The sequence below is a fragment of the Hyperolius riggenbachi genome, chromosome 2, assembly GCF_040937935.1.
Source record: "Hyperolius riggenbachi isolate aHypRig1 chromosome 2, aHypRig1.pri, whole genome shotgun sequence".
NCBI lineage: Eukaryota > Metazoa > Chordata > Amphibia > Anura > Hyperoliidae > Hyperolius > Hyperolius riggenbachi.
The window spans coordinates 345,377,278-345,403,828 of NC_090647.1; the positions used below are offsets into that span (position 1 = coordinate 345,377,278).

A 26,551-nucleotide genomic window follows, 5' to 3' on the forward strand; every position below is an offset into this window, starting at 1 on the left:
TATAAAGGTCTACCCCTGTTGGAAAAAAAATATTTAAAAAAATCTGCCATGTTTACAGGCATGGAATGCCTCTTGCATTAGATATTGCTCTGCTACGTGTCAACATCATACTACTCAAGCACATCTACCCTAAAGGCGTCTTTGCTCTGTCCCTTACAGCCATGTTAGGTGCAGCTGGCATCTCTCATTTGGTGGGTGGGAAGGGGGTATGATGGTTTCTGCTGCTCCCACTTGTTTTAGGCAGTGGGTTATGGTGGCAGTCATATTTGGGGAGGGGGAAATAGATGGTGGACAGAGCTTTCCATGGGGAGGGGGGGGGGGGGCAAGGGGTCATGGTGGCTTAATTTATTGTTTGGGGAAGGGGGGATTGTGGGTAAGCTTGATGTGGGGGTTAGGAGGGATGCAGAGCTTAGGGATCCACCCTTGTTATTTTCTGTTGACAAAATTGTGACCACACTTGTCATAGAGGGAAAGGGAAGCTGTGATGGCTGGGCATCACCATCATCTGCAGTTGTGCTCGTTTCCATAGCTACATATTTGGTAGTTTGACTTAGTAACTGCCGTTCAGGAAATGCTTTTGAAAACAAAGAAATATACATATTGATAGGATAGCATCTTGCAGTTGATGGAGATTTGTGGGATGCACATCCAGGGCACAAAGCTCCCATTCCATCACATCCCAAAGATGCTCTATTGGGTTGAGATCTGGTGACTGTGGGGGCCATTTTAGTACAGTGAACTCATTGTCATGTTCAAGAAACAAATTTGAAATGATTCGAGCTTTGTGACATGGTGCATTATCCTGTTGGAAGTAGCCATCAGAGGATGGGTACATGGTGGTCATGATGGGATGGACATGGTCAGAAACAATGCTCAGGTAGCCCGTGGCATTCAAACAATGCCCAATTGGCACTAAGGGGCCTAAAGTGTGCCAAGAAAACATCCCCCAAACCATTACACCAGCATCACCAGCCTGCACACTGGTAACAAGGCATGATGAATCCATGTTCTCATTCTGTTTACTCCAAATTCTGACTCTATCGAGACTCATCACACCAGGCAACATTTTTCCAGTCTTCAACTGTCCAATTTTGGTGAGCTTGTGCAAATTGTAGTCTCTTTTTCCTATCTGTAGTGGAGATGAGTGGTACCCGGTGGGGTCTTCTGCTCTTGTAGCCCATCCGCCTCAAGGTTGTGCGTGTTGTGGCTTCACAAATGCTTTGCTGCATACCTCGGTTGTGGTTATTTTAGTCAACGTTGCTCTTCTATCAGCTTGAAAACTGCTTTGTAAACCCTAGAAATGGTTGTGCGTGAAAATCCCAGTAACTGAGCAGATTGTGAAATACTCAGACCGGCCCATCTGGCACAAACAACCATGCCATGCTCAAAATTGCTTAAATCAACTTTTTATTTCCCATTCTGACTTCAGTTTGGAGTTCAGGAGATTGTCTTGACCAGGACCACACCCCTAAATGCATTGAAGCAACTGCCATGTGATTGGTTGATTAGATAATTGCATTAATGAGAAATTGAACAGGTGTTCCTAATAATCCTTTAGGTGATTGTATATTTATACAAATCTGTACATTAGATTTAAAAAAGGGTAACTGAGGAAGAAACAAGGATAAGGACTTGTTCTGAAGATAGGATCTGCCTTTTCAAAGGGAGACTGCAGGGTATACATGTAAAAAGGGTGCCGTGGTAATTTGGCCAATATTGCATTATTAGGCTCTATATACCGGTATTTAGGATAGTAAAATTTCAGTAAACATTACCAATATTTTACTATCGCCTAACCTGACAGTATTCTGCCTGTATGATGCTTAACCCAAATCGACCCTCCTCCCAACCAATGCCTAACCCTAAATGACCCTCCCCCCAACCAATGCCTAACCCCAAATGACCCTCCCCCCAACCGATAACTAACGGACCCCCACCCAATGCCAAACCCTAGGTGATCCCACCAACCAATGCCTAACTCTAACTGACCCCCGCTCCGACGCAACTGATATCTGTGCTGCCTTTGCCACAGTTTCTACTTTATTGAGCACTAGGAAAGTTTGGGTGCTGACATAGTCTTGATTAGCACCTATAACTGCGGCTACATGTAGCAGGTGCAAACGGGTGCTCATATTCCCAGTTACAGCCACTAACTGTGGCTATTAACATGGTGGTGGCACCAAGACTTCGGCATCAACAGCACCCAAATTACTTTCTTGGGGTTTCAACTACCCTTGGTGTCATTAAGTCAGGGATAACTTTACCTTTCCCCAGTCTACCAAAAACATCTAAAAAGTTTGGTCTGGGACTCCATTGTAAAAATCTGATTCCAAAATGTATTCTCACAGCCATAAAGCCATGTCATATTTAAGTGGGAATAGCTAATTGTTCTAATGTGGGTATTTCTTCAGTTTCCAAAATGCCACGGTCAGCGTGACCTAGTTCTTGCTGGGATCTTGCCAACTGTGCTCATGAAAAAATCAGAGGCCATCCTGGTTTTGCCCCAAGTTTCATTAACGAATAGAACTGCTGTCTAAATGAGGTGATTGCCTAGTTACAGCCGCAAGAATGCTAATGAATGTCCTTAACTAATAAGCAACCCTCATTGCCAGAACTCCAGATATTTTCAGCATTTAGAAACCAATAATTCACTAAAGTAATATTGCAGATTAGGGGAAAAACATTATAACAACATGATTATTCATTGGTGAGAAGCAAATCTTCATGCTGTATTCCTTTAGAAATAACCAGTGATAATTCCTGAATCACATGATGTTCACATCTGAAAGAAAATAAAAAGTGAACAATGTTAGCTATTCATGCACATTTGTATGTGGTTATGCAGCTGACTAGCATGTCAGGTCAGCATTCCCTAGACTGGATTTATTAGGCCAGTTTTCCAAGGATGGCTGCACTGCGTGATTGTCAAGCAGTTCAACCTCCCGGCTGCTGGCCGTGAGGACCTTTCAGCTACAGGTTCATGCTGCCAAATGGCAACATTTGTAACACCACGTGTGGTGTTACGCAGTGCTAGCGGTAACTTGATTGGGGGGACCTTTACAATGCCTGTGCTGAGTGCTAGCAAGTGCCCAGGCGGTGCATCGGAGGAGATGACAGGCAATGAATTCAGCCTCCCATAGAAAAGGGGTTTTGGTGAGTTTGCCACACATTAGCAAATAACATTTATACACTCATAAATTCACTTTGCCCTTGATTTATTAAGATTAGAGAGCAGGACTTAATTTTTCAAAACTTGTCTGCTATGAGGTGGCAAACATAGTTACATAGGGGCTGATTCACAAAGCTTTTCTGTTGAATGATCTCACGTTTCTTATTAACTCACAATTTATCTCTTCTTAAATGACTTAACTCATGATTTTTCTCTTCTTATCTAACTTAATCACTTAACCACTTAACATCTCAGTCGTTTTCAGCTTATGCATCCGAGCAATGTTCACCTCCCATTCATTAGCCTATAACTTTATCACTACTTATCACAATGAACTGATCTATATCTTGTTTTTTCCGCCACCAATTCGGCTTTCTTTGGGGGGTACATTTTGCTAAGAGCCACTTTACTGTAAATGCATTTTAACAGGAAGAATAAGAAAAAAAATGAAAAAATTCATTATTTGTCAGTTTTCGGCCATTATAGTTTTAAAATAATACATGCCTCCATAATTAAAACCCACGTATTGTTATTGCCCATTTGTCACGGTTATTTCACCATTTAAATTATGTCCCTATCACAATGTATCACGACAATATTTTATTTGGAAATAAAAGAGCATTTTTTCCGTTTTGCATACATCACTATTTACAAGCTTATAAAAAAAAAATAGAGAGAAATATTTCATCTTTACATAGATATTTAAAAAGTTTAGACCCTTAGGTAAATATTTATGTTTTTTTTTTTTTTATAGTAATGTTTTTTTTGTTTTTTTTTATTAAACATTTTATGTGGGCATTTTTGGGAGGGTGGGATATAAAAGTGTTTTATTTGGGGAAATATTGGTGTATTGTAATGTTTTTGGGAATTTACTTGTAGTTTTACTTTTTGGCCACAAGATGGCAATCTCGATTTTTTTTACATGACGTCACTCTAAGCGTACAATGTACGCTTAGAGAAACACAGCTTCAGAAAGAGCGAAGCTTCCGAGAGAAGCTGTCGCTTTTTCAGCGGGGGAGAGGAATCAATGATCGGGCTCCATAGCCCGATAAATTGATTCCGTGGCTACCGACTCCGCGGCCGAGAGTGCGCGTGCACGCGCGCGATCGGCCGCGGGAGCGCGCGGGAACGCGCCTGTCCTCCTTGACGTTTTTATACGTCAAGGAGGACAAAGTGGTTAAGGACCGCAGTGTTAAACCCCCCTAAAGACCAGGCCATTTTTCATAAATTGGTCCACTGCAGCTTTAAGGGCTTGCTGCAGGGCTGCACAACTCAGCACACAAGTGATTTCCCTCCCCCCTTTTCTCCCCACCAACAGAGCTCTCTGTTGGTGGGGTCTGTTCACTCCCCTAATGTTTATTTTTTTCTTTATTACAAATACCGTATATTCCGGCGTATAAGACGACCCCCCAAATTTTACAGTTAAAATATAGAGATATACTTGCCATATAAGACTACCCCTCTTCCAACGCACATCAAATAAAAATAAACAAAAACAAAAAACCATCATATACTGGTGCAATGTATGAAGAAATACTGGTGCTGTACTGTATGTGGTACCCAGTGTATAACAGAATATAGGCGATTGACTAGTTGGAATGGTCAACTCTCCCTCTCCCTAAGAGGACAGCTCTCTCTGTCTCCCTGTTTATCAGAGAGGTATGGAAGAATAGATCGCGCGTCCATAAAACACGCCTTTTTCACCCTTCTGTCCCACCCTCGTTTCCTATTAACCTCCTTCTCTGCCTCTCAGATCTCGCACATGAGGGCCTGCACCACTTCACTACAGTCCTCAGCAGCGAGATCTGAGAGTCGGTTACAGGATAGGGCGTACCACCCGGCATCAATTACACATGGTATATAAGACAACCCCTGGGTTTTCAGATGATTTTCAAGGGTTAAAAAGTAGTCTTATACACCAGGATATACAGTATTTATGTTTATTTTTTTAATAAAAAAGTGTATTTTTTTATGAATTCTACCTCCCTCCCTCCCCCGGCCAGCCAATCACTGCGATCGGTCACCGCCGATTGCTTCTGTGTCCCCTAGGGGGACAGCCGTGTCACACGGCTGTCCCCAGTACAGTGCTGCCTTAGATCGCAGCACTGTACATGTATATTAGATGGTGGTTTCGCCGCCTAACAGTCTCTGAGCGGCGATTTCCGCTAGGAGACTAAAGGCGGAGCAGAGCTCCTACGTCCAAGCAGAGATGCTTTCTCTCTCCTGCTAGCCCCATAGAAGGCCGTTCACGCCAATCGGCGTGGAGCGGTCCTGGGGCTGCCAATCAACGTGGAGCAGTCGGAAAGAAGTTAAAGAGAACCTGAGGGAATGTTTAAAAAATGAAGAATAAATATGCTACCTGATGCAGCTCATCTTCCAGATCCTGACATGCCGCTTTACGGTGCTCCCCACCGATCCATTCGTCCACCAGGTAAAGAAGTAAAATAAAACAATTTCCAAGATGGCCACGACCTCAGAAACTACTTCTAGGGTCATGTCACATCACCTAAAACAGTGCACGAGAGGGCCTGAGATTTGGTGCATGCTCAGGAGCTCCTCTCTATCACGTTTGTTTTGTTTTACTATGCACGAAGGAGGGGCGGGGATAGGCGGTGAAGGGGCGTTCCTGACACCTGAGATGGCGTTTTGCAGGAGTCGCTTTTAGGGAAAGGTCGCCCCTTCTGCTATTGAAATGCTGATAATCTCTTTGGCTGCAATTTGGGGTGGAGGGAAACCAACAAAGGTAAGAAAAGGACACAGAGGCATGTGATAATATCCATCTCTCTGTGTTCAAATCATGGCAGACATTCCACCTCAGGTACACTTTAAGGACCCATTTACACTAGAGCGTTTTGCCGGCAATTGTGGCAAAACGCTCAAACGCTAGTGCCATAATACCCTATGGGCCTGCTCTCACTTAGGCGATTTGCGTTAATCGCGGGCGATTAACCCAAACCTCCAAACGCAAATTTGTATCCTGCACCATTTTCCAGCGATTTCCTGGCGATCGCGTTTTAGTGCTATAGAAGCACTAAACGCGATCGCTAAAAAATCGGCAAGTGTGAATGTCGATTTTTTGGCATTTGCAAGTGTGAATGGGTCCTAGGGCTAAGTTTTTTAAAGCATTTTCCCCTTCACTTTCAGAGCGATTTACGCTTTTCTAAGCGCCTTTTTCCGTCGATTTTGTTTTTTCTTACTGACGACACTCAGGAAGTGAACTCTTTGATCTGGAACTGAATAAATACACTGTATTTATTCTTGAAAGCGCTGGGCAAATCGCTTGTCAAAGCACTTTTTCAAGCACTTTGTGATTTCCCTGTTATTATTATTTATTGTGTTTATAAAGCGCCAACATATTATGCAGTGCTGGGCAATAAATATATACAATGATACAAGGATGACAGACATAACAAGGTTATACAACATAGAACACAGTTATACAAGGCAAATTGTACAAAATACATGATCATGCGATATGGGCTGGTTAGGTAGGCCCAGTAATACAAGTACAGGCTGTCATAGGAAAGGAGCACACGATCCTGTAGATTACACTTCGGGAAGGGAGGACCCTGACAGAGGCTTTCAATCTTTGTAAGCCTCTTTGTATTGAAGCGCAAACGCTCAGGAAATGGTGCAGGAGCTGCGTTTGCAATTGGAAAGCTCCTTGCTCATGTGAGTACACTCACACAGAGCAACATTGCAGAAGCGCTTTTAAAGCGATTTTAAAAATCACCAGTGCTTAAAAAAAGCGAAAACGCTCTTAGTGTGAACAAGCCCTAACGCTTGATTTATCTTTCCTCTGTTTATCTCATTAATTATCTCTCCTGTTTGTTTATTTCAATCCTCGATTGAGTCAGCACCATCTGTATCGTAAGATCAGCTCTTTATTCTTGTCAAAATAAAAGCACATGATGTCACTGTGTTACAGCGATAGCTTCACTGTTTCGGGCAAGGCTGCCCTTTCTCAAGCCGTACAGACAAACATCATAACACAGTGACATCATGTGTTTTTAATCTGACAACAATAAAGAGCTGATTTTACAATATTGATTGGTGCTGACTTGATCCTGGACAGCTACTTTTTTAGTACTAAGGAGTGAAGATGTACTAGGACTAGGAGTCAAAGCACATCAGAGCCAGGACAAGGTCCTCCAGCACCCAAGGCTGAGACACCAAAGTGCACCCCTCCATCCCTCCCACCCCAGCTGTCACACACTGATTGAAATTAGACTAAGAGGCACCCCGGGGCCCCCAACACCTTAATCTCTAGTTATCTGGCTTGCAGTCACTGCCATGTATCCCCTTTTCTTCTTTCTCTCTGCTTCAAACACAATAGGGGAATGATAGGTGAGTGAGTAGTGTATCACTTCCTACACTGCGCCCTGAGGCTGGAGCCTCTCTCGCCTCTGCCTCAGTCCGGCCCTGCAGCACATCCACCTGTATTCCCTCTGTGGGTGCTTGCTACACACAGCATTGGATGTATTTATTTCATGCATAAAATATCGTTACAGTTAAGGTGAAAAAAGTAAGCTTTGTGAATCAAACCCATAGATACATATACTATAGTTGCATAGTTAGTATGGTTGAAAAAGGACATCTGTCCATCAAGTCCAGTTAGAAAAAAACAACAACAAATAAATAAGTAAACATTAGGCACCTTTTTCTCCTGCACCCTCACTTATCCCAGCTACGGTAATTTAGTCCTCTCCTGGTGAGAGTGATGGTGAGAGTATCAGTGGTAACATTTGGTAATTAATCTTAGAATACCTGGATATATTCGAAAAATAGTGCTGCAGATAGTTACAACTGCCTAGCTGCTATTTCACCAGCTGTTATGAAATTCACACTATGATCTGATGTGACCCAACATTAGCAGAAGACAATGCCTAAAGCTGCGACGTTATGCGGAATAAAGATAAATGCAAGCAATGTAAATGGAAAAACAGGAATGCAAATAAACACACGCAAAAGAAATGCCCAAATTGCAAGTGGCCCAAGGGAATACATGGCATGTGCATATCGCAGCATTGGATGGAATACGGCAAAACAATTGTAATTTGCCCTGGTGTGTGCCCAGCCAAACAGTCCTTATTATGATCTGATTTGACATGGTAGGCTTGCCAACTTTTTCCTCTTATCAGCAGAAGGTCTCAGTTTGAGAGCAGGTAGGAGTCTTCTGATGTTGACAGCTGAGCAGCATCCAAGCAAGCAAATGAAAATTCTGGTCACAACAGCTATCGCCTGCTTTAGTATGCAACAGTCAACTTACATTAGCCCTTACTCCCTGCACCCAGACCGACCTGCAATCCTTTTAGAAACAGTGCAGGTTACCCAAACATGACCTAAAATTCTAGGAACCCAGCAGGTATGTGGCCCAATACAGGTCTCTAATGTCTACTAGTTTCTTCTACTTACAATATATTTACAAATACAAGTAAATACAGAGCTTCAGGGCTTTCACACCAGAGCCCTTTACTGCGTTGTAACGCAAAGGCAGTTCTTTGCGTTAACCAAGGTAAAATGAAACTCCATAGACTTTCATTTACCTTTCACACCCGACGCTGCGGTTCGGTGTGTTGCGGTTCGACGCACCCGGGAGCGTTGATCCGCCGGGAGCTAGCGTTTTCCGTCATGTCCAATTAATAGCTACCACCGCTGATTGCGTCGCACCGCAGATTCCCAACGACACGCCGCAGGGCATATAACGCGTGCAGTAAACGGCTCCTGCACGCGTTGATAGATGTGAAAGTGGCCTTGGGGTAGCTCCAGGGTTTTATTAACACCAGTGCTTATCAACATACGGAAGTGCCAGGGATTATTTCAGGCATAGATGCTATAGGTAGTTGCCTAAGGCCAGGATCACACTTAGCAGAAACGCATGAGTTTTCCAATATGTTCTATGGTGAAAACTCATGCGATTATGCCAAGTGTGACCCTGGCCTAAGGCATCACCTGTTGGAGCAAGTGATAAGCTGGCAAAAAATTGCAATGCAAATCTGTGTCATATCAGATAGTGAGGTTTGCTAAAAGGTGTGTGCAGTAGCAATCATGAATTGTAGTAATGTGCAGAACCTGCATTGAACATTTTTGCATATGCCCAGGTAGTCAGGACAAGCCACAGAACCCTTGGTGCTGTCCACTCTAGTGTAAAATGTGCCCCCAGTGCCATGTGCAGTATACTTTACCTGTCGGTGTCCGCCGATGGCTCTATGCTCCCTCCACATACACATGGCCCTCGTGGTTGCATATATGTGGGCGCATGTGTGACATCACACACGTGCCCATGTTATGCAGGAAACCAAGTGGGCCATGTGTATGCAGCATTACAACTGGGGGTGCGGCATCACAAGGCCGATTCCGGAGAGATTTCATGCTGAAATCGATTGGGAATCGGCCTGCTGTGTATGGGCAGGCAACAGATCTCTCGCCGATCAGATTCGATCAGAGAGAGTTCTGTCTCTTGTTCCTTTCGTTCAAAAAACACTGCTGCTCAAGTTTCCTTTACCTGCCCATTAGTTTCCTGGCGTAATTCATTTATAATGATATGTTGAAACACATATTACGTAAATGTAAACGTACATGTCAGTATTTGTTGAAGGTTAGAGGAGGTGAGGTTGGCATTGAGAGTTGGTTGTGATAGCTTAGTAATCAGTCACCAGATTTTACCGGTTTTAGTGCTAGACGAATTCTGTAGCTAAAATATTGTTTTAAAATTGTGATCATGTGATCTGACACTTAGGCTCCTTTCACACGTAAAACCGCAAAACGCCGGCGATTACCGCTAGCGTTTTGCGGGAGTGATTTTCCCACGATGAACAAGGAAAAATCACTGGAGATTGTAGCGGTTTAGGAGCGATCGCGAATAGCGGTTCTATACATGCTAATCGTGATCGCTCCGGAATCGCCGGCAAACCGCTGCATGTAACACGTTTGCGGTTAACGCCAGAACACTGCCATAGTGTTACATGTGCTAGCAGTTTTTAAAAACTGCTAGCGGTTTGCCTTGAGCGGGAATCGCACGATTCCCGCTCAAGTGTGAATGGACCCAGAGAGTTAACAGTTATCAAATCTCTGTAGCTACAAATCTTGTTTTAAAATTGTGTCAGGTGGTCTTAAGCAGCTGAGCTGAGCAAGGTAATAACAGAGCTTATAAGAGGTAAGGTTGTTTGGCTTGCATCATCCTGTTGTGCAAACTGCAAGAAAATTGAGCACAGACTGAACTCCCTGAGAAGACTAAAGGCCTTTTTCCACTACCCTGCGATTTGCGATTTGATTCTGATTGCAAATCGCAAGGTACATTAAACTAATGGAAACTGCAGCAGCAATTTCCATTAGTGCGATCTGATTGCAATGCGATTTTGGTCAACGCGCAATCCTCGTCCTGCCGCGTTTTGTGTGCGATTGAGCTGTACTATAATGAGTATAGTAGCTCAATCGCAAACGCAATCGCATGGTGGAAATTGAAACGCGATTGCTATCACACTTCATAGTGGAAAAGAGCCCTTGCTTGCTGAGATGTGTGCTCAGCAAGCAGTTACCAGGCAGCAATGAGCAGATACCAGGCAGCAACAAGCAGTTACCAGGCAGCAGTGAGCAGTTGTGAGAGTTTGAGAGGCATTTCACTGTCTATCAACAGTCCGTGGTAAAGAGGCCTAAAGTCTGCTGCAATAGAAGCCTGTAGAGCAGGAAGCAACAAAGACCATGTATGTTTTTGGCTAATATACATGGACTTTTGTTCAACTCTAGTTTAATTTAAATATAAGCTTGACTGCAGGTCAATTGCAGTTGCTAGTGTACATGGACCTTTTACTTCAGGTTTAATCTAAATCCAGTTTCCAACTCACTGGTATAGCTGGGAGATGAACTGAATGAAATGGAAAGAGAAGTGAATTAAAAGCCCATGCAAACTAGCTGTTAGGCAATACATAATAATAATAATTAACTCCGAAAATACTACTATAAGGATCCCTCCTGTCGTTTGCAGCTCTGCTGCAACCGAGCAGTTTTGATTTCTCTGCCTGCATTTGGTTGCTTGGTGTTGATTGCATTTGCAATGAGTCTCATTGCTATCTGCAATCACTCTGCATTTCAGAGGAGCTTAGAATATTGCCATGAATCCATCTATGGCTTATTGCAGTTGAACTGCAGTCAGACAGCTGTGGATTTCTTACATGCATATGGTTTCATAATCTGGCATGCATTTGTAATGAAAGTCCTTTCGGTACTTATCCGTTAGCCGGGCGCATCCTCTAGGTGGCGACAAAACTCCACCAGACTTACAGCTTTCCCTACTATCCATGTCGGCCTGGAGGGAGAATAGTAATTAGCGCCACCTGCCGGATGCGCCCGGCTAACGGATAAGTACCGTCCTTTACATTCACAAGCAGCTTGCACCCTTCAATCAGGCTAAGGCCACATACACACATCAGACCATAGTCTTTTGAAAATTAAAGATCACAGACCAATCTTACCACCCTTCATGTAGCATGAGAGACATACTCTACACAGTCTTTTCTATGGAGCTGAACTCCACATCAGAAAAAAATCTTTGCAAGATGCTGCACACACAGATGCTGTACAGACACAAAAGATCAGTATCTGCAAAAGATCTGTTCCTGCCAAAAATCCATTCCTGCAAATTGCAATGATAGTCTATGAGATCTGCAGATCATCCTACACACATGATTTAACTGACATTCATCTGCAGATCAGATCCACCAGGATGGATTTTCAGATCTGCAGATGATTGCTTGATCTGCAGATGAATGTCAGTTAAATCATGTGTGTAGGATGATCTGCAGATCTCATAGACTATCATTGCAATTTGCAGGAATGGATTTTTGGTAGGAACAGATCTTTTGCAGATACTGATCTTTTGTGTCTGTACAGCATCTGTGTGTGCAGCATCTTGCAAAGATTTTTTTCTGATGTGGAGTTCAGCTCCATAGAAAAGACTGTGTAGAGTATGTCTCTCATACTACATGAAGGGTGGTAAGATTGGTATGTGATCTTTCATTTTCAAAAGACTATAGTCTGATGTGTGTATGAGCCTTAACACAGGATTGCATGATTACATTCAGCTGTGTGGGAATTTGCATGTCTGCTCTCATTGGCTGATGTCCATAGAAAAACCTGCCTCTCCTTTTAGACCTCGCCCAACATAGCGTACAGCTTAGCCTTAGTTGTTTGCTGGGTTCCTGGTGTGAAAATTGTATTACTTTATTGCATTATCTTGCCTTGCCTGCCTGGGCGTTCACTGCACCTGCGGGGGTACAGTGAAGTCTTTATGTTCCTGTTAGTTGGAAACTGCCTTCACCATGTTGACTGTAGCAGCGATTGCTATTAGTTACTCTCCTACCTGTTGTCTTGTCCGTGTCAGTGTGGATGTTTGCTATTGCTGGTCAAACAATCCTTCTGTCTGTCTGTCTCAGCTAGTCCTGTTCCTGTGGACGTCACTATAGGCCGTGGTTGCTATTAGTTACGCTCTTACCGGTTGGTCTTGTCCTTGTCAGTGTGAATGTTTGTTATTGCTGGGGCAGCGATTAGATTGGCAGGCATTCAGTCTGTCTCTCTGTTGTCTGTCTTTGTTACTCTGTGTGTTGGTCATTAGAGGCTCAGGGCTGCGGTCACCCTGAGCAACCATTGTGTCTTGTTTATTTGTGGAGGTTATCGGAAGCTCAGAGCTGCGGTTGCTCTGAGAAATCTTGCTCCTTTGTTCATAGCTCCTGGTGTGATCTGTGTAACTTCCTCCACAAGAGTATCCCGCTCTACTACCCAATATCGCCCAGCTGCATAGTCTTAATGGCTCTTGATGGTATATCTGCCTTCTACGTCAGCTTGTATGCCTCGCTTGCCTAAGTCCTAATAAGGGCCAGCTAGTGGTGTGCCAGGCAGGGACAGTGTAGGTGTCAGCTAGCGGTGTGCCAGGCAGGGACAGCTAAGTGAAGAGCGAGACCTTTAGCCTGGGATATACACGCTGACTCCGAAAGTTATACCACCAAGCCTTACAGCTACTGTATAATGCACGCGCCATGCAGAGGCATAACTAGACTTAGTAGGGCCCTCCTGCAAAAATGATAGCATGGGGCCCCCCGGTCCCCAAACCCCACGTGATCGGGAGCTGGCGAATGGCAGCAGATAGTGTTCTGCTGTGAAGTAGTGTCTGGAAGCAGGAAAAAAATTACACGCTCCTACACACGGTTTTGTTAGCGAATGGGGAGGTTTCTTTGCTAATTGGCTGCATTTGCAGTTGGGGAGAGGAAGGAGGAGGGACCCTCAAAGCCTCTGGGCCCCCCCAATGGCAGGGGTCGCAGGGGTGATTGCTACGCCCATGGCGCCATGACATACTGTTCCTCCGGTCCCCGACAGCGACTCAGTTTGGTTTTCGGCGACTCAGACCACTGCACCTGCACTGCCCTGGTTGCGCATGTCCTCGATCTCGCTCCCATTGCAGGAAGCATCCTGCGCATGCGCAGTATGAGATTGTCTCATATTGCGCATGTGCCGTATGCTCCTGATGACGGGATCGTGATCAAGGATGCGCGCAGCCAGGGCCGCGCAGGCACAGTAGTCTTTGACTGGCTGAGTTGCCAAAAACAAAACTGGGTCGCTGCGGGGGACCGGAGGATCAGTATGTCATGGCGTAGGCACAGGGCAGCTGCAGGGGGCCGATAGAAGCCCCAGGTAAATTAATCTGGATTTTTTTCATTGACTTTAGGTTTCCTTCAAGGAGAGGCTCATTCAAGTATTGAGCCCAACAAACAATATGTATTTAAATGAAAAATGTAATTACCACATGTAACTTACCATGATTACCAATAAAATTAAGTAAAATTTCAATAATGTACACAATTCTGTTGGTGGCACTGGGCAGGGGATAATTTAGTACACAGAGTACAACAGATACCAACATACACAGAGTCTGTTGCCAAATGGGGTACTGGTAACTCTGCCACAGCAATTTAGTGCATTTCAATCTCATCCGCCATCCGCTTCAGAGAACAAAGAAGGGCGTGGAAGCAGCAGTTACCAACAGGGATTATTCAGTGTTTAGAATACATGATCCCCTGAAGGCAGGCAACTCCCTTACTGTAGTAGAATTGTGTATGTGCTCATAAGTGCAATGTCATTGCGGATAACATTTTCAGTCAGTGTTATGTAGATCTGGAACCATTTCAGGATAACGCCATGCAGAAAGCTACCCTACCAGTTGCTTCCAGTATGCAGAAATGTTGATTTATATAGGACTACAAATGAGTAATTAGTGTGTAAAGATAACATGCATTTGTGGATTTTTCTAAATTCCATTACCTGCTAATTTATTTCACACAAGCTTACGCACAGACTAAAAATGAGCCCTGTAAGTGAATGCCTTTACAGAACTAAAAAAAAAAAACCCTTGGTGTGTGGAGTATGGCTTTAAAAGGGTTCTTTTGCAAATGAGGAAAAAATAAAAAGTGGTTTATGCATAAACTATTAAACATCCTTCTAAAATAGTGTAAAAAGTTTTTTAAAAAAATGAATGGTTTCATCAATACAACATGTATTGTAAATAGTGACGGATGACGGCTGGGAGGCTAATCCATTTGTTAGGGGTGGGTTTTTTTAATTTCTTTTCACAGCCTTAACTGCTGCCTACATAGTTTTTAGTGGTATAACCCACTTCTAGCAGGATTCACTGTTCTAGCCCTAATGGCTATAACAGCTGAGCTCCACAATATGTGTTTACATTGTTGCTAGGCAACCAGACCCATGCAGAGACTGTTTGTGAAAAGAACCAAAGCTGCTGGGAGAATCAGTCCCATCTACACCATATGATTCTTTGTCAGATTCGATTCAATTTGATTCGATTCATTGATTTGATTTGATTTAATCTGACATGTCCGATTCATGATTCGATTCAATTTGAATCAAATTGAATCAAATCATGAATTGGACATGTCAGATTGAATCAAATCAATGAATCAAATCAAATTGAATCGAATCTGACAAATAACCATATGGTGTAGATGGGACTGATTTTGCTTTCTTTTCACAACCATAACTGCTGCCTACATAGTTTTCAGTGGTATAACCCACTTCTAGCAGGAATCACCATTATAACCCTAACAGCTAAGCTAAGCTAAGCTGCTCAATATGTGTTTACATTGTTGCTAGGCAACCAGACCCCGGTGAAGAGACTAGTTTGTGAAAAGAGTCATAAGCTGCTGGGAGAATCAGTCCCATCTACACCATATGGTTATTTGTCAGATTCGATTCAATTTGATTTGATTCATTGATTTTATTCAATCTGACATGTCCGATTCATGATTCGATTCAATTCGATTCAAATTGAATCGAATCATGAATTAACCATGTCAGATTGAATCAAATCAAATCAATGAATAAAATAAAATTGAATCGAATCTGACAAAGAATCATATGGTGTAGATGGGACTGATTCTCCCAGCAGCTTATGATTCTTTTCACAAACAGTCTCTGCATGGGTCTGGTTGCCTAGCAACAATGTAAACACATATTGTGGAGCTCAGCTGTTATAGCCGTTAGGGCTACAACAGTGATTCCTGCTAGAAGTGGGTTATACCACTGAAACTATGTAGGCAGCAGTTATGGTTGTGAACAGAAAGTAAAAAAAAAACACCCCTAACAAATGGATTAGCCTCCCAGTCCTTCATACGTAACTATTTACATTACATGTTGTATTGATGAAACCATTCATTTTAAAAAAAAACTTTTTACACTATTTTAGAAGGATGTTTAATAGTTTATGCATAAACCACTTTTTATTTTTTCCTCATTCGCGAAAGAATCCCTTTAACCACTTCAGGACCACAGTCTTTCTACCCCTTAAGGACCAGGCACTTTTTTTCCATTCAGACCACTGCAGCTTTCACGGTTTATTGCTCGGTCATACAACCTACCACCTAAATGAATTTTACCTCCTTTTCTGGTCACTAATAAAGCTTTCTTTTGATGCTATTTGATTGCTCCTGCGATTTTTACTTTTTATTATATTCATCAAAAAAGACATGAATTTTGGCAAAAAAAATGATTTTTTTAACTTTCTGTGCTGACATTTTTCAAATAAAGTAAAATTTCTGTATACATGCAGCGCGAAAAATGTGGACAAACATGTTTTTGATAAAAAAAAACCCATTCAGTGTATATTTATTGGTTTGGGTAAAAGTTATAGCGTTTACAAACTATGGTGCCAAAAGTGAATTTTCCCATTTTCAAGCATCTCTGACTTTTCTGCGCACCTGTCAGGTTTCATGAGGGGCTAAAATTCCAGGATAGTACAAATACCCCCCAAATGACCCCATTTTGGAAAGAAGACATCCCAAAGTATTCAGTGAGAGGCATGGTGAGTTCATAGAAGATTTTATTTTTTGTCACAAGTTAGCGGAAAATGACACTTTCTGACAAAAAAAAGAAAAAAAAAAAGTTTCCATTTCTTCTAACTTGCAACAAAAAAAAATGAAATCTGCCACGGACTCACTATGCTCCTCTCTGAATACCTTGAAGTGTCTACTTTCCAAAATGGGGTCATTTGTGGGGTGTGTTCACTGTCCTGGCATTTTGGGGGGTGCCTAATTGTAAGCACCCCTGTAAAGCCTAAAGATGCTCATTGGACTTTTGGCCCCTTAGCGCAGTTAGGCTGCAAAAAAGTGCCACACATGTGGTATTGCCGTACTCAGGAGAAGTAGTATAATGTGTTTTGGGGTGTATTTTTACACATACCCATGCTGGGTGGGAGAAATATCTCCATAAATGACAATTGTTTTATTTTTTTTACACACAATTGTCTATTTATAGAGATATTTCTGCCACTCAGCATGGGTATGTGGAAAAATACACCCCAAAACACATTATACTACTTCTCCTGAGTACGGCGATACCACATGTGTGGCACTTTTTTGCACCCTAACTGCGCTAAGGGGCCCAAAGTTCAATGAGTACCTTTAGGATTTCACAGGTCATTTTGAGAAATTTCGTTTCAAGACTACTCCTCACGGTTTAGGGCCCCTAAAATGCCAGGACAGTATAGGAACCCCACAAATTACCCCATTTTAGAAAGAAGACACCCCAAGGTATTCCGATAGGAGGATGGTGAGTTCATAGAAGATTTTTTTTTTTGTCACAAGTTAGCGGAAATTGATTTTAATTGTTTTTTTTCACAAAGTGTCATTTTCCGCTAACTTGTGACAAAAAATAAAATCTTCTATGAACTCACCATACTCCTAACAGAATACCTTGGGGTGTCTTCTTTCTAAAATGGGGTCATTTGTCGGGTTCCTATACTGCCCTGGCATTTTAGGGGCCCTAAACTGTGAGGAGTAGTCTTGAAACCAAATGTCGCAAAATGACCTGTGAAATCCTAAAGGTACTCATTGGACTTTGGGCCTCTTAGCGCACTTAGGGTGCAAAAAAGTGCCACACATGTGGTACCGCCGTACTCAGGAGAAGTAGTATAATGTGTTTTGGGGTGTATTTTTACGCATACCCATGCTGGGTGGGAGAAATATCTCTGTAAATGACAATTGTTTGATTTTTTTTTACACACAATTATCCTTTTACAGAGAGATTTCTCCCACCCAGCATGGGTATGTGTAAAAATACACCCCAAAACACAATATACTACTTCTTCTGAGTACGGCGATACCACATGTGTGACACTTTTTTGCAACCTAGGTGCGCTAAGGGGCCTAACGTCCTATTCACAGGTCATTTTGAGGCCTTTGGATTCTAGACTACTGCTCACGGTTTAGGGCCCCTTAAATGCCAGGGTAGTATAGGAACCCCACAAGTGACCCCATTTTAGAAAGAAGACACCCCAAGGTATTCTGTTAGGAGTATGGTGAGTTCATAGAAGATTTTTTTTTTGTCACAAGTTAGCGGAAAATGACACTTTGTGAAAAAAAAAACAATACATATCAATTTCCGCTAACTTGTGACAAAAAATAAAATCTTCTATGAACTCATCATACACCTAACAGAATACCTTGGGGTGTCTTCTTTCTAAAATGGGGTCACTTGTGGGGTTCCTATACTGCCCTGGCATTTTACGGGCCCAAAACTGTGAGTAGTCTGGAAACCAAATTTCTCAAAATGACTGATCAGGGGTATAAGCATCTGCAAATTTTGATGACAGGTGGTCTATGAGGGGGCAAATTTTGTGGAACCGGTCATAAGCAGGGTGGCCTCTTAGATGACAGGATGTTTTGGGCCTGATCTGATGGATAGGAGTGCTAGGGGGTGACAGGAGGTGATTGATGGGTGTCTCAGGGGGCGGTTAGAGGGGAAAATAGATGCAATCAATGCACTGGGGAGGTGATCGGAAGGGGGTCTGAGGGGGACCTGAGGGTTTGGCCGAGTGATCAGGAGCCCACACGGGGCAAATTAGGGCCTGATCTGATGGGTAGGTGTGCTAGGGGGTGACAGGAGGTGATTGATGGGTGTCTCAAGGTGTGATTAGAGGGGGGAAATAGATGCAAGCAATGCACTAGCGAGGTGATCAGGGCTGGGGTCTGAGGACGTTCTGAGGTGTGGGCGGGTGATTGGGTGCCCGCAAGGGGCAGATTAGGGTCTAATCTGATGGGTAACCGTGACAGGTGGTGATAGGGGGTGATTGATGGGTAATTAGTGGGTGTTTAGAGGAGAGAAGAGATGTAAACACTGCACTTGGGAGGTGATCTGATGTCGGATCTGCGGGCGATCTATTGGTGTGGGTGGGTGATCAGATTGCCCGCAAGGGGCAGGTTAGGGGCTGATTGATGGGTGGCAGTGACAGGGGGTGATTGAAGGGTGGCAGTGACAGGGGGTGATTGATAGGTGATTGACAGGTGATCAGTGGGTTATTACAGGGAATAACAGATGTAAATATTGCACTGGCGAATTGATAAAGGGGGGTCTGAGGGCAATCTGAGCGTGTGGGCGGGTGATTGGGTGCCCGCAAGGGGTAGATTAGGGTCTAATCTGATGGGTAACAGTGACAGGTGGTGATAGGGGGTGATTGATAGGTGATTGATGGGTAATTAGTGGGTGTTTAGAGGAGAGAATAGATGTAAACAATGGATTTGGGAGGTGATCTGATGTCGTATCTGCGGGCGATCTATTGGTGTGGGTGGGTAATCAGATTGCCCGCAAGGGGCAGGTTAGGGGCTGATTGATGGGTGGCAGTGACAGGGGGTGATTGATGGGTGGCAGTGACAGGGGTGATTGATAGGTGATTGACAGGTGATCAGTGGGTTATTACAGGGAATAACAGATGTAAATATTGCACTGGCGAATTGATAAAGGGGGGTCTGAGGGCAATCTGAGCGTGTGGGCGGGTGATTGGGTGCCCGCAAGGGGTAGATTAGGGTCTAATCTGATGGGTAACAGTGACAGGTGGTGATAGGGGGTGATTGATAGGTGATTGATGGGTAATTAGTGGGTGTTTAGAGGAGAGAATAGATGTAAACAATGGATTTGGGAGGTGATCTGATGACGGATCTGCGGGCGATCTATTGGTGTGGGTGGGTGATCAGATTGCCCGCAAGGGGCAGGTTAGGGGCTGATTGATGGGTAGCAGAGACAGGGGGTGATTGACTGGTGATTGACGGGTGATTGACAGGTGATTGACAGGTGATCAGGGGGGATAGATGCATACAGTACACGGGGGGAGGGGTCTGGGGGGGGGGGGGGTCTGGGGAGAATCTGAGGGGTGGGGGGGGTGATCAGGAGGGGGCAGTGGGCAGGGGGGGGGATAAAAAAAAAATAGCGTTGACAGATAGTGACAGGGAGTGATTGATGGGTGATTAGGGGGGTGACTGGGTGCAAACAGGGGTCTGGGGGGTGGGCAGGGGGGGTCTGAGGGGTGCTGTGGGCGATCAGGGGGCAGGGGGAGGGAAATCAGTGTGCTTGGGTGCAGACTAGGGTGGCTGCAGCCTGCCCTGGTGGTCCCTCGGACACTGGGACCACCAGGGCAGGAGGCAGCCAGTATAATAGGCTTTGTATACATTACAAAGCCTATTATACAATGTAAGTGCGGCGATCCGGGTGTTAGTAACCCGCCGGCGCTTCCGAACGGCCGGCGGGTTACTACGAGCGGTGGGCGGAGCCAGTCCCCGGCGGCTGATCGCGTCACGAATGACGCGATCGCCGCATAACCACTCCCGCAGCCGCCCCCGCCGATGGGCGTATTGCGGTCGTTTGGGCCCGGACTTTGCCGCCGCCCATCGGCTGGGGGCGGTCCTTAAGTGGTTAAAGTGATAACCTAGGTTGCCCTTACTCCAATCATCCAGAACATTAAGGCCACTGACGAGTGATGTGAGTGTCATAATTGGTTATCTTTGTATAGTGATGCCGCATGGTGAGTTGGGCCCTGGACAATGCGGATGATGAAAGTATCGGTAATCTATTCTTACCGCTATTTTTCTATTCACTTACCTGGCACCCATTCCCACACTAACCCTCCCTCCGAATGCCTAACACTATCCCACCCCTCCTAGTGCCTAACACTAACACACTCCTCCTAATGCCTAACACTATCCCACCCCTCCTAGTGCCTAACACTAACACACTCCTGAAAAACCTGACACTAACCCCCAGAGATAGATTAAGATGTAATCTAAGTAGTAGTAGATTTGGAGACACCTTGTGGTCCTTTTGGTAAGCTGAAGTGGAGAGAGGTCGAAGAAAGTAGCAGGTGGGCCCCTTGACATCCACTGGGCCCCAAGCACCTGCCTAGGTTGCCTGACGGATGATCCTGCTCTGCTAACCCCCTGGTCCCCAACTTCTAGCTGTTCAGCTACTAATAGCCGATTGACCAGTATTTAACGTAAGTAATGCTGATCAGCTTCTATTGGGTGCCCAAATCACTGCCATGGTGCCATATAGGCAAAATTTACATTGTGGTCTATTATGCTGCTGCTACTGTGGTGGGCGTCCAAATAAACTGCTTTGTCTGTCAAGTGATGGAATATTTTAGGCAGCATGTCAACCATGAAAGGTGGACCACTTGGAGACCCTGGAGTGAGACTCAGATACAAAATAGTGTCACAAGTCTGAGTGCCAATCTAGTGTAGTATGGCATATATATATATATATATATATATATATATATATATATATATATATATATATATATATATATATATATATATATATATATATATATATATATATATATATATATATATATATATATATATAGGGCTGCAATGGCAATAAGAAGAGTACTCACAGATTCTGGATTGCCATAAACAAAACCACCCAGAAAGCACATGGGGAAAATATACTGGACCCCACTAAATGTCTAAGAAGTGCTAATGTGCACTTCTAAATGCACCATTCAAGGGACAATGATAATATCTATGCAAGCTCTGTGTTCCCCAATGGCAACTCTACACCTAACAATGTACCCCCACAGTGTCTGCTGATGAATGTCAGCATCCTAATGGGGAATATGTACCTCTAAGTGCACCCCACAATGTCTACTGGCACACTGGTCACAGCATAAAGTCCTCTGGTCACTTAGCGCACTGGGGGCCATATGCAAATCACTTTTTCACCTGAGTTTTCTCCTAGGTGATATTTTTACAACTAAAATAAAACATCTTTTAAATCACCAGCAAGCATAAAAACACATACTCAAAATATTTTTTACAGTAATTTTTCACCTACGCTTTGGTACCTTTTCTATTGCAAAGTGCTAAAAAGTTATTTTAAATTGGAGATTAAAAATTATCTCCTAGGAGAAAACCGAGGAGAAAAAGGGAATTGCGTATAGGCCTGGGAATGGTATGGTTTTATGTATTTTATGTAGCAAGTTAGGCCTCTTTTCGCAGGCAGTTGAGGGGCAGTGAAATGCCTCTCAAACTCACAACTACTTGCTGCTGCCTGGCAACTGCTTGCTGAGCACATGGAAAAGAGGCCTCAGTCTAGTGAATATGAACCTATTATCAACACAACTAATTTAGCACAGCCAAAAGCTATGTGTGGCAAGTGGCACTGGTATCAGTAATCTCCCACTGACTCTAGTATGAGGCCTCCTTTCCACCGACTGGTGAGCTGTGTGCTCAGCAAGCAGTTACCAGGCAGCAGTGGGCTGTTGCCATGCAGCAACAATCTGTTCCCAGGCAGCAGTTAGCAGTTGTGAGAGTTTGAGAGGCATTTCACTGCGTATCAGCAGTCCGGGCCATGCAGCTGTAGATTTGTTGGCCGATCGACAATCCGATTTGATAACTATTATTGGATCAGATGAAAATCGGTGGTGCCAAAAGCATGCCTGATCGATGATGCGAGTATTTCTGGGCCAAAATTAGTCACATAGATCGGACATGCTGGAAAATCTCGGGCCACCATGCTGGATCAGCATCCCGAAAGTTTTCATGCTGAAATCTATTGGAAATTGGGCTGCGGTTTATAGGGTGGCCAACAGATTCCTTTCCGATCAGATTTGATCAGAGAGAGATCTGGATATTGGTTGATCGGCTGCCAAAATTGCTAGCTGTATGGGTACCATAAGGCCTCTATTCCATGGGCAGTTGATAGGCAGTGAAATGCCTCTCAAACGCTCACAACTGCTTGCTGCTGCCTGGTAAATGCTTGCTGCTGCCTAGTAACTGCTCACTGCTGCCTGGTAACTGCTTGCTGAGCACACAGTTTAACTGCCTGTGGAAAATAGGCCTAAGAGTCTGGTTCGGGTAGTGTCTGCTTAAAGGGAACCTGACGTGAGTAAAATTATTTAAAATAAACACGTGACGTAGCTGCAAATGAATATTATTACTTACCTCACTGTCAGTTCCTCTCAGAAGCTCACCATTTTTTTCTTACAGTGATCCCTTCCAGTTCTGACAATATTTTGTCAGAACTGAAATATACCAATTGCTGTCAGTTATATATCAGCAGCTGTCAGTTACAACTGAATGTGCAAGGTCATGTCCATGTTTCCCTATGGCTCAAGTGGGTCATATTACAGTCAGGAAGCTGTTATGGGGTAATGGCCATTTTCAAAATGGAGGATGGAGAATTCCATTGATCACAGTGGACGAATGGGACACAGGAGAGGAAAAAGAGATTAAGGAGTAGACTACACAGGAGGTAAGTATGACCTGTGTATGGCTATTTTGACTTTTAATTTTCAGTTCAGGTTCTCTTTAAGACCTCTTTACCACGGGCATTTGATAGGCAGTGAAAAGCCTTTCAAACTCTCACAACTGCTTTCTGCTGCCTGGTAACTGCTTGCTGCTGCCTGGTAACTGTTTACTGCCACCTGGTAACTGCTTGCTGGGCACACAGTTCAACTGCCCGCTGGGCACACAGTTCAACTGCCCATGAAGATGAACCCTAAAAGCCTTGGAGAACCTGCATGTCAGGTCCAAGCAACTCCAGCGATTGTTAGCTGTGCTGCACCAATCATGCTAGTGCTAAGGCATCAGGAAGCCTACTTCCAAACCACTGCTACTTACTTGACTGAGGCCTCTTTTCCATTGGCAGTTAAACTGTGTGCTCAGCAAGCAGTTGCCCGGCAGCAGTGAGCAATTACCAGGCAGTAGCAAGCAGTTGTGAGAGTTTGAGAGGCATTTCACTATCGATCAAGTGCCCGTGGAAAAGAGGCCTTAGACCCCTTTTCGACGAACAGTTGATAAGTAGTGAAAAGCCTCTCAAACTTGCACAACTGCTTGCTGCAGCCTGACAACTGCTTGCTGCTGCCTGGTAACTGCCCACTGCTGCCTGGTAACTGCTTGCTGAGCACACAGTCCAACTGCCCATGCAAATGAGCCCTCAAACATTTCATGGGTGAGCATTTTCTTTCCACTGCTGATAAGCAAGGAGAGGAAGGACTTCCCTGTAAGAGGTGTATCAAGGTGCACTGGTCAATACGGCCATACAATACAGGTGATTTATACTGCTAATAGTTATCAGTCAGTTAAAATATGATAAACAGTAAATCAGTAATATCCATATTATGAAACAGAACCTGTCATTTTAGAGCACAGACTTACTCCGAGAGATGACCGAACTTCATTGAGTTGAGTAAATACCCGGCCACCTTCTTCAGGACACACAGACTTCAGATCTTCACGAGACAACTCCAAGAGTTGGAAACCATTCAGTACTCCCAGACACTTCACAGTGCTGAAAAATGGAGCCGAGGATATATCGTTATTAAACGCTAATTCACATATATTACATTCACTTGTACAGTAAGTGAATGCCAACTTATGTGCGAATTGTAACACAATATAGATTTTGCTCATTGGTGAAAAATATATTTATAATTCACATTTATTTACATTACAAGAATAACCTTGCTTATCAATTTTCTGTAAGCACCATATTTTGTGATGTAAGTTGAAGTTGTGTTCTTTGTCCGTACCAACATGTCTCACTTTCTAGACATTGCTTTTCTTCCAGCATCATCTTGAGGCATTAAAGGGAACTGAGCACCTGGAATAATTTTTTAAATAAGCCTCCCCATAAGGGAGATTTGTAATGGAGTATGCTTTTGGTGGGGTGGAAGCTGGGGTGATTGTCATTATTTACCTACGTGGTGCTGCTCCTCTGTCACTCAACCCCAGGCCCGGCCCACCCATGATGCCAAGTGAGGCATCTTCCTCAGGCGGCGGAAGTCTGGGTGCGGCATCAGGCAGGGCCTGGAAGTGTCCCAGGCCAGCCACCACCCAGCTTACAGCCGCCTGCCTGGCTGGGGGGGGGGGGGGTTGGAGGTAAGCTGCCGTGAGGTGAGCTGGAGGGGGTAGCAACCAGGAAGCGGGGCAGTGGGCACAGCGGTGGGGAGGGGGGTTGGGAAACCCCCCTCCCTCACCTGGGTCTTCCTGTCCGCTCTCTCCCTCCAGATATTAGGCCAGCGTGCATGTTGATGTGGTGGCAGCAGGCATGGAATAATCAACTCACCTCTTCCGTGCATTTCAGGCATCGGAGCGCAACGTGTGTGATGTCCCACAAGTTTCCTCTTTCTTCAATGCTGGCCACTGTGCATACATGCTGGCCTACTATCTGGAGGGGGAGCACGGACTAGGGACCCAGGTGAGGGAGGGTCCGACCCCCCTCCCCACCGTTGTGCCTGCTGCCGCCATTTCCTGGCTGCTACCTATACTGGGGCAACTACACTAGCTACCTATACTGAGGCAACTATACTACCTATACTGGGGCAATTATATTAGCTACCTATACTGGGACAATTATACTACCTATAATGGGGCAACTATACTAGCTACCTATACTGGGCAACTATACTACCTGTACTGGGGGCAACTATACTAGCTACCTATACGGGGGCAACTATGCTACCTATACTACAACAACAAATAACAATACTAGGGCCAACTATACTGCCTACTCTGGGGCAACTATACTACCTATACTGGGGCAACTATGCTAAATATACTGGTGGCAACTATGCTACCTATACTGGGCAACTATTCTACATATACTGGGGGCAGCTATACTAGCTACCTATATTGGGGCAACTATACTGGCTACCTACACTGGGGGAAACTATACCTGGCTACCCTATACAGGGGGCACCTATACCTGCCTACCTACCTATAATGAGAGTGAATTTTTTTGGTTGCTGTGCGATCATTCCAAATGGGGGGGGGGGGGGGGGGGCGGTTATTCTTACAACTTTGCCTCAGACAGCAACAAGTCTAGGATCAGACTTGACAGAAATTATCTGTTGAACCATCTATCTGCCATACTATCTTATGGCGTGTACCTAGCATTAGATTGTAAGCCTTTGGCATGATCTCCCCCCCCCCCCCCCACTTTAGTGTGTCCTTCTTGAACCATATTATACCTTGTTTGCATGTATAACCTTGTGTTATGTTGTATAACCGTTTGCTACCTCGCTGTCAGTTACCTCTTGTTGCTATGCATGTATCCCTATTTATTGTCCAGTGCTGCATAATATGTGGGTGCTTTATAAATACAATAAAAAAAATAATAATAATATATATTGGCAGGTGCAATGTGTACAGAATTAATAGGAAGATGAGGCAGACATACAGAACTTCACTTACATCCTTGAGAAACCTCTGTTTTGTAGCCATGATGTCACCTCTTGTGGGGAAGAATTTGGCTGTAAAGATGATGATGGCCTCTGGAAGACCTGCTGTACACAGAACAGAAGTCTGGAGTTCTATAGCAAAATTTAGCTTATTTTTTAACAATATTACATATTTAGTCAATGTTTGCCCATTGTAAAATCTTTCTGCTTCCCGATTTACATTCTCAAATTTTCACATTTATTCTCAAATTTATTACTGGTGGTGACATATTTACTGCTGGCAGAATATCCGTTTGTTGTGTGTTCCAAAGTCAGTAGAAATAAAACCTGAATTATTTACTACATTATTTTGTGTCTTTTAAAAGCAT

At 44.0% G+C, this 26,551-nt stretch overlaps 1 protein-coding gene and 1 long non-coding RNA gene across 6 annotated transcripts in view; one reads left to right on the plus strand and one right to left on the minus strand.

Annotated features, from left to right (window-relative positions):
• Positions 1–633: 633 nt before the first annotated feature.
• Positions 634–26,441, plus strand: LOC137546746 (uncharacterized). Of its 4 annotated transcripts, none has more exons than XR_011026341.1 (3): positions 634–1,094; positions 24,147–24,360; positions 26,140–26,441. It is a non-coding gene; the product is annotated as an uncharacterized lncRNA (long non-coding RNA). The 4 variants fall into 4 exon arrangements; XR_011026340.1 differs by lacking the exon at positions 634–1,094 and adding an exon at positions 22,556–22,884; XR_011026343.1 differs by lacking the exon at positions 634–1,094 and adding an exon at positions 23,182–23,254.
• Positions 1,955–26,551, minus strand: part of EPS8L3 (EPS8 signaling adaptor L3) — a 171,966-nt gene continuing 147,369 nt past the window's right edge. Inside the window, exons 20-22 of one of the 2 annotated variants that reach the window (XM_068269530.1) lie at positions 26,197–26,285; positions 24,160–24,292; positions 1,955–2,782 (exon numbers count right to left, since the gene is read on the minus strand). In XM_068269530.1, coding sequence (XP_068125631.1) covers positions 2,777–2,782; positions 24,160–24,292; positions 26,197–26,285 — 228 coding nt within the window. In that variant the 3' untranslated portion in view covers positions 1,955–2,776. Of the gene's footprint in view, positions 2,783–24,159; positions 24,293–26,196; positions 26,289–26,551 lie in introns of both variants that reach the window. The other variant, XM_068269529.1, reaches the window with a different exon arrangement.